Source organism: Enhydra lutris, unplaced genomic scaffold (assembly GCF_002288905.1).
Source record: "Enhydra lutris kenyoni isolate GAN:26980312 unplaced genomic scaffold, ASM228890v2 scaffoldscaffold312, whole genome shotgun sequence".
Classification (NCBI taxonomy): Eukaryota; Metazoa; Chordata; class Mammalia; order Carnivora; family Mustelidae; genus Enhydra; species Enhydra lutris.
The window spans coordinates 13,990-23,029 of record NW_019154396.1 but is presented as its reverse complement, the minus strand read 5'-3'; the positions used below and the strand labels follow the sequence as shown (position 1 = coordinate 23,029).

General features: G+C 41.7%; 1 gene segment (V, D, J or C); it reads left to right on the top strand.

Annotated features, from left to right (window-relative positions):
• Nucleotides 1-273: 273 nt before the first annotated feature.
• On the top strand, nt 274-1,034 carry LOC111140252. The segment is given in 2 exon segments: nt 274-343; nt 589-1,034. Coding segments are annotated over 2 exon segments (405 nt in total).
• The last annotated feature ends 8,006 nt before the right edge of the window (nt 1,035-9,040 follow it).

The window sequence follows — 9,040 nt, the reverse complement described above, 5'->3', positions numbered from 1 at the left end:
AGAAGAGCCCAGGGCACTCCCCTACGTGGCATCTCAGACAGACTAGAAGGCAAGGACTCAAGAAACTGGTCCCCAAATCCCTTGGGACATGCTTGAGCTGTACTTGGAAATTTCTGGCGACCCAAAGTCCCACAGGGTGTTCTGAGAGCAGATGTCCGATTTGGGCACAACCTCAAGCTCTTCTGAGCTGATTTGCATGTTGTATCATTAGACAAAACCCCAGGCTGCTCTTGACATCCTTAAAGGCAGCTGGTCAGGGACCCCAAGGAGCAGTCTCTAGTCCAGCTCTCTGAGATGGGGTCTGGGACTCCCCTGCTGTGGATCCTGATGCTCTGGTCTCCAGGTGAGAGGGGGGCACACTGAGAAATGGTGGGTAAACTCACTCTGGCCACGATGCTTTCAGTGTGTTTGGGTTCCTGGTGGCTGGAATTCAAGCATTTGGCATGGGGTTCCAGTTGCCCAGTTCCTTCCGTTTTCTGGTTCCTCAGAGTGTTGTCCATGACTTTGAGTACAAAGTCATCAGTGCTGTGGGCCTCCACTAAGATGCTCTCAGGACCTCTGTCAAATTTGTTGTGTTTCTCATTCCAGGCTGCACTGGGGACATTTTGCTAACCCAGTCTCCAGCCTCTTTGACCATGTCTCCAGCCTCTTTGACCATGTCTCCAGGGCAGAAGGCCACCATCTCTTGCAAGGCGAGTCAGAAAGTCGGTGACATTTTGGGCATTACACACTATATTACGTGGTATCAACAAAAATCAGGACAGCATCCGAGAATGCTGATTTATAAAGCATCCAGTCAAGCTTCTGGGGTCCCGGCCCGGTTCAGTGGCAGTGGGTCTGGGACTGAATTCAGTCTCATGATTGATCCCGTGGAGGAGGGCAATGCTGCCTGTTATTACTGCAAGCAGAGCAAGGAGACACCTCCCACGGTGCTCTGGGTCTAAACAAAAACCTCCCCAGGCGGCTGCTCAATCATTTCAATGAAGAAAAACCAGCCTTCAACTGCCAGAACTGTCAGCTCTCTATCTTTCAGATACAGCCTGATCTTCTCACATTAATTTGGATTTTTAACTTCTCCTATTTGCTTGAGCTCACACAAAGATCTCTGTAGTTGTTCAGCAACTTAAGAATTGTGATGTAGTTACTTTTCATTTTTTTGATGAAGATTTTTCTATCTTTGTGTCTTTTTTTTAAAAGAAAATTCTCTCATTTTGAAGGACCAAGAATAGGAAGGGTTAGTTAAAGCCTCAGCATAAACAAGGGGAAGACCATGGAGTTGAGGGTCTATATCTGGGCTCTCTACTCTGTTCCACTGGTCTATGTGTCTGTTTTTATGCCAGTACCATGCTGTCTTGGTGATCACAGCTTTGTAGTAAAGCTTGAAATCAGGTAACATGATGCCACCAGTTTTATTTTTTTCAACATTTCCTTAGCGATTCGGGGTCTCTTCTGATTCCATACAAATTTTAGGATTCTTTGCTCCAGCTCTTTGAAAAATACCGGTGGAATTTTGATCAGAATGACATTAAAAGTATAGATTGCTCTAGGCAGTATAGACATTTTAACAATGTTTATTCTTCCGATCCAAGAGCATGGAATGGTCTTCCATCTTTTTGTGTCTTCTTCAATATCTTTCATGAGTGTTCTGTAGTTCCTCGAGTACACATCCTTTACCTCTTTGGTTAGGTTTATTCCCAGGTATCTTATGGTTCTTGGTGCTATAGTAAATGGAATTGATTCTCTAATTTCCCTTTCTGTATTTTCATTGTTAATGTATAAGAAAGCCACTGATTTCCGTACATTGACTTTGTATCCTGCCACGTTACTGAATTGCTGTAAGAGTTCTAGTAGTTTGGGGGTGGAGTCTTTTGGGTTTTCCATATAAAGAATCATATCATCTGTGAAGAGAGCGAGTTTGACTTCTTCATTGCCAATTTGGATACCTTTTATTTCTCTTTGTAGTCTGATTGCTGTTGCTAGGACTTCTAATACTATGTTGAACAAGAGTGGTGAGAGTGGGCATCCTTGTTGTGTTCCTGATCTCAACGGAAGGCTGTGAGCTTTTTCCCATTGAGGATGATATCTGCTGTGGGTCTTTCATAGATAGATTTTATGAAGTTCAGGAATGTTCCCTCTAGCCCTATACTTTGAAGAGTTTTAATCAGGAACGGATGCTGGGTTTTGTCAAATGCTTTTTCTGCATCAATTGAGAGGACCATGTGGTTCTTCTCTCTTCTCTTATTGATTTTTTTTTCTATTACATTGATTGATTTATGAATGTTGAACCATCCTTGTAACCCAGGGATGAATCCCACCTGGGCATGGTGGATAATCTTTCTTTTTTTTAAAGATTTTATTTATTTATTTAAGAGACAGAGATCACAAGTAGGAAGAGAGGCAGGCAGAGAGAGAGAGAGGAAGAAGCAGGCTCCCTGTGGCCCAGAGAGCCCAATGCAGGGCTCGATCCCAGGATGCTGGGATCATGACCTGAGCCGAAAGCAGTGGCTTTAACCCACTGAGCCACCCAGGCACCCCGTGGATAATCTTTTTAATGTGCTGTTGGATCCTGTTTGTTAGGATCTTGTTGAGAATCTTAGCATCCATATTCATCAGTGATATTGGTTTGAAATTCTCCTTTTTGGTGTGGTCTTTGCCTGGTTTGGGGATCAGGGTAATGCTGGCTTCATAAAAAGAATCTGAAAGTTTTCCTTCTGCTTCAATTTTCTGAAACAGCTTCAGGAGAATAGGTGTTAATTCTTCTTTGAAAGTCTGGTAGAATTCCCCAGGAAATCCGTCAGGTCCTGGGCTCTTGTTTTTTGGGAGGTTTTTGATCACTGCTTCAACCTCGTTACTAGATATAGGTCTATTCAGGTTGTCAATTTCTTCCTGGTTCAATTTTGGGAGTTTATAGTTTTCCAGGAATGCATCCATTTCATCTAGGTTGCTTAGCTTATTGGCATATAACTGTTGATAATAACTTCCAATGATTGTTTCTGCTTCCTTGGTGTTAGTTGTGATCTCTCCCTTTTCATTCATAATTTTAATTTCTCTCTTTTCTTTTGGATTAGTGTGGCCAATGGTTTATCAATCTTATTGATTCTTTCAAAAAACCAGCTTCTAATTTCATTGATACGTTCTACTGTATCTCTAGTTTCTACCTCATTGATTTCTTCTCTAATCTTGATTATTTCCCTTCTTGTGTGTGGAGTTGGTTTAATTTGTTGTTGATTCTCCAGTTCTTTAAGGTGTAGAGACAGTTGGTGTATTCTGGATTTTTCAATTTTTTTTTTAGGAGGCTTGGATGGCTATGTATTTCACCCTTGGGACCGCCTTTGTTGTATCCCATAGGTTTTGGACCGAAGTGTCTTTATTCTCATTGGTTTCCATGAATTGTTTCATGTCTTCTTTGATCTCCTGGTTGATCCAAGCATTCTTAAGCAAGGTGGTTCCAGGTGTTCGAGTTCCTTCCAAACTTTTCCTTGTGATTGAGCTCCAGTTTCAAAGCATTGTGATCTGAGAATATGCAGGGAATAATCTCAGTCTTTTGGTATCGATTGAGTCCTGATTTGTGACCCAGTATGTGGTCTATTCTGGAGAAGGTTCCATGTGCACTTGAGAAGAATGAGTATTCTGTTGTTTTAGGGTGGGATGTTCTGTATATATCTATGAGGTCCATCTGGTCCAATGTGTCATTCAATGCTCTTGTTTCTTTATTGATTTTCTGCTTGGATGATCTGTCTATTACTGAGAGAGGCCTGTTAAGATATCCTACAATTAATGTATTCATATCAATATGACTCTTTATCTTGATTAATAGTTTTCTTATGAAATTGGCTGCTCCTATATTGGGGGCATAGATATTTACAATTGTTAGACCATCTTGGTGGATAGTCCCTTTAAGAATTATGTAGTGTCCTTCTTTATCTCTGACTACAGTCTTTAGTTCAAAATCTAATTTATCTGATATGAGAATCACTACCCTGGCCTTCTTTTGAGGCCCATTGGCATGAAAGATGCTTCTCCATCCCTTCACTTTCAGTCTGGGTGTATCCTTAGGTTCGAAATGGATCTCTTGTAGACAACATATGGATGGGTACTGTCATTTTATCCAATCTGCAACCCTGTGTTGTTTTATAGGCGCATTTAGGCCATTCACATTGAGAGTGATTATTGATAGATACATTTTATTGATATCATGTTACCTTTGAAGTCTTTCTTTCTGTAGATTGTCTCTATATTTCTGTTCAGTGATATTCTTAGAATTTTTCCTCTTTTACAGAATCCCCCCTTAATATTTCCTGCATTGTTGGCTTGGTGGTTGCATAGTCTTTTAAGCCTTGCCGGTCTTGGAAACTCTTTATCTCTCCATCCATTTTGAATGTCAGTCTTGCTGGATAAAGTATTCTTGGCTGCATGTTCTTCTCATTTAGTGCCCTGAATATATCTTGCCAGCCCTTTCTGGCTTCCCAGGTCTCTGTGGACAGGTCTGATGTTATTCTGATGGGCTTTCCTCTGTATGTAAGGAGCGTCTTTGTCCTAGCTGCCTTCAAGAGGGACTGCCTACAATTATAATTCCTCATTCTTACTATTAGGTATCTCGAGGACTTTCGAGAGTCTATAATCTTTGGAGGAGACCGCTCTACCTCTAGTACATGAACGCTGGTTCCATTCACAATATTGGGAAAATTTTCATGTAGAACTTGTTCCACTACATCTTCTGGACTTCTTTCTTCCTCCTCCCTTTCAGGGATTCCAATAATTCTGACGTTGGAACATTTGATGGCATCATTTATTTCCCTGATTCTGTTTTTGTGGCTTCTAAGCTGTTTGTTCCTGGCTTTCTCCTGATCCTTTCTCTCTGTTTGTCCTCCAGATCACTAATTCTATCTTCTGTCTCAGTTACCCTAGCTTTGAGAGAATTTAGATTAGATTGGAACTCATTGAGAGCATTGTGAACATCATCCCTGATGGTTTTCAGTTCTGCCCTAATCAATTCTGTTTTATCATCCATGGCTTTCTCCAACCTAGCTATTGCCTGGATAATTGTTAGCCTGAATTCCCTTTCCGACATATTCTCTATGTTGATAGCCATTAGCTCTGTTGCAGAAGGTCCATCCTCTGAATTTTTTGTCTGTTGGGCATTCCTCCTCCTAGTCATTTTGGTGAGAGATGGCTGAATGGACGTAGCTGGATATATCGACTGTGGTGCAGTCAAGGTCCACCCTGGAATGCTTCTGAGCAATCAGGAGTCCCCACCGAAATGAAAGAAAAAAGAAAGAGAAAAAAGGGAAAAAAAAGAGATAGAGAGACAGAGAGAGGAAAAAAAAAAGAAAGATAAAAGAGAACGCTCAGCCCAAATGGTACACTTACCCACAAGGTAAGATTTATGAAGTATACAAACAAAAACAGACAAACAAAAAGACTGATAAAAGTATATGACAAGAGAAATATATATATATATATATATATATATATATATAAAGAACCTCATCAAAAAAAAAAAAAAAAGAAAAACCCAAGAGTAAGATTTATATACTATCAGAAAAACACAAATACACAGAAACACTGGTGAAAGAAAAAGATGGGAGAGTGGTTATAAATTCTCAGTGTGGGCGAGGAAGGTTATTTTGATTCTTCTTGGATGTACCTTGATATCTTTGTTAAAGGACTCAACTTTCCTAAGATAAAGGGGGATTAAAAATTTGTTTACCTATAGGGATAGCATTGATTGGGTAAAGGGGATTACCTTGAAGTTTAACTCTATATGAATATTAAAAAATAAAAATAAAAAAGAATAAACTAAACTAAAATAAAATTTTAAAAAATTAAAAAATAGAAAAGCAAAAGAAAAACATGGATATATGTATCAAAAAGTTCAGGTTAAAGGTTATTATGTAATGTGATGTACTGGACATCTCACTGTGATGGTAAATAGGTTAAAAAATTATCTATATAAAAAAAATGAACCAGAATAGTGGGAATGAATTAAAAATAAAAGTTGTATCTATGGTTGTACTCTTCTTGTCTTCCCCCCCCATTGGCTTTCTGGGGGAGGGGTCTGCCACGTGGGTTTTCAGGCAGTGTTCCCTGAGTTAAGCCCTCCCGCCCCCTCAAGGGGGTGGGCTCTGAGGAATCCAGTTTTTCAGGCTTTTGTTCTCTGGAGGTTTTTTTGTTTTGTTTTGTTTTTCCTCTGGATGTTTTTATGTTTGTTTGTTCATTTGTTTTCTCTTGCCTTGACAGCTTTTGGTGGTTTTTGGAGGTTTAGAGGAAAGCAAACTGCACCCAGACCTTCCTCTTGGAGAGAAGCCTCAGTCTGTTCTCCTCTGAGTGCTGCAGAGCACATAAGTTCCCCCTCAGCTGCCAGCAGAGCGCATTACGAGTCGCAGTCCCTGGGGACACAGGAACTCCTGCTTGTAACCCAAAACCACGACAGTGGCGGCTGTCTGGGAAGCTCCAGACCACCAGAGAGGTTCCAAGCAGTGAGAGACACAGAGATTTTCCCACTGGCCCAGGCTGGGAGTGCCTGGTCTTTCCGGGTCTGAGAACACCAGGCTGGCGCCTGCGCGCACCTCTCAGGGGAGGGTGTGGGGTATGACTCAGGCTCTGATAGCACGGCAAGGTGCAAGCATGGGGACTGCAAAAACTCTGCTTCTGCCAGCTGGCAAGTCTCCCAGCCCCTCATGGGAGCCGGACCCCACGCACTCACAGACGCTCTCGCGGCTTAAGGACCAAGACATGGTTTCTCCACTGCACTCTCTCTGGCTCAGTGCCAGGGGTGGTGGACCTGAGTCCGGGGACTTAAGCCCCTGTCCCTAACCACCCCCATACACACAATTTCCCCCCGTGATCTTTGCTATTTTTGAGTGCTTTCAACCAGACTCCAAGTTAGTGCTGGTTCTTTGTCACAGGGCCCTCACATATTGCGTTATTACTTTCCAATGGGTCACTTCTGGTGGTTCCCTCCCCCTTTTGTTTATCATCCAATATCAGTCCAACATTCCCACTCTGCTTTACCTGCCCACTGGCATCTTCTGGCCCCGTAGAGATCCAGACATGTATAATTCTAATCTCAGGCTGATCAGAGTTCTTTGGTAGGTAATCAGCTCACTTTAGGGTAGAGGTTGAAACTGTGCCTGCTCCTACTTCCCCGCCATCTTGTCCCCCCCCCTTTTTTTTTTTAAGATTTTTATTTTATTTATTTGACAAACAGAGACCACATGTAGGCAGAGAGGCAGACAGAGAGAAAGGGGAAGCAGGCTCCCTGCTGAGCAGAGAGCCCAACGTGGGGCTCAATCCCAGGACCCTGAGATCATGACCTGAGCCAAAGGCAGAGGCTTAACCCACTGAGCCACACAGGAGCTCCAATGGGTCCCCTTTTCTAAAGAATGGAAATTATCACCCTCTAGAGGATGAACTCACAGAGAATAATTTTGGTGCCAGGCAGCTCACAAATACATATGAATGTGTTGATCTTCTGACTTTATAAGTTACTTCTCAACCATATGAAGCAGGTCGTTTCCAAACTTTAGTGATCTAGATCCTTCAAAGCCCTGATCTCCATATGCGTAATCTGAATTCCTTCCCAACATCATCATTTCTTTTCTTTGTTTTTCCTTGGAATAAATATACATGTAAATACATTTTATAGAGCTGTCTGAGATTCTGCTGAGTCCTGTGGAGAAATGGGAGCAATGTCTTACATTGACTGTGAAGGGTTTTCTTGTATCAGTTGTAATCCTTGGGCTGGGGCCCCAGTCATCCCAGTCTGATTGGGAAAAGTGAGACAGAAGTTCCCTTTGACCACAGGCCACCTCATAATCCCTCCATTGTAATGAACTCTTTATTTTGTGTAGAAATTTGCATCCCCAAGCCCAATGTGTCTCCTGTGAGGGATGGAACTTTGTCCTGAGTAGTTCTCCTGAAATCCTACATCTTTCCCGTCAGTTAAAAAATATCCTTCCACTGTTTGAATGTGAGATAGCTTGATTGTTTATTTATTTATGTGTTTGGTTTTTCTCTGTGGAAAGTTTGATGCACATGAGAGATGGAGCAGAAAGTAAACTAAAGGGAACACTAATATCTTTGGTCCTTATTGAAATTCTCTGTTCTGTACATGAGAGGTAACAATTGAATGCACATTGGAACAATGATAAAGTATCATGTCGATGTTTTCTTTATTCTTGGGTGTGTTTGTGTGTGTAGGTTTTTTATTTGTTTGTTTTGTTTGTAGATTCTACATATAAATGAAAACATATGGTATTTGTCTTTCTCTATCTGACTTGTTTTGCTTAGCATTATACTTTCTAGGTCCAGCCATGTTGTTACAAATAACAAGATACCATTTCCTTGGCTGAGTAGTATTTCAATATGTGTATGTATATACCACCTATTTCTCAACAGAAGGAGGAGCTTATATTTGCTATGAATTTACTACAACAGTCTATTTGGGTGCTTGACCACCAAACAATTTTACTAATTTTTCTCACGTATATTTCCTGTGGGGATAGCATGTATAGAATACTATCTAGATAACATCATAACAAAGCCATTAGTCTAATGGGGAATCTATAGACTCATAAAGTGGGAAAATAAAAAATGATAAATTCTGAACAACACTGAATAGTCTCTTACTGACAATATGGCAAACGTGTTTAGCTCCAAATGTATGTAGTTGTGCTTTCACATAAATGGCTCAGGTTTCTGACACTCATCCTGAGTAACTGACCCTGACAAATGCACACAGACCAGGAGGGTCAGGGTGAGGTTCAGGGTGGCTCTCCCTGGCAGCTCACTGCTCAGCCCACAGACTGCTTACTTCCATTCCAGAGCTGGTTATACCCCACTGAGGATGTTGCTTCCCAGGGCCCAGGACTCAGTTCAGAGCACTCAGCTGCATGTTACTGCCCTAGGTTCCCAAGCACCAGTCTCTGATACCAGCTTACAGCTTCTGCTGTGCCCGCTCCCCTCTCAGGCAGCACACATGCACAGTGGGGACCGCCAGACAGAGAAGTTTGTGTTCAGGCCTGAACCACTGTGGGAT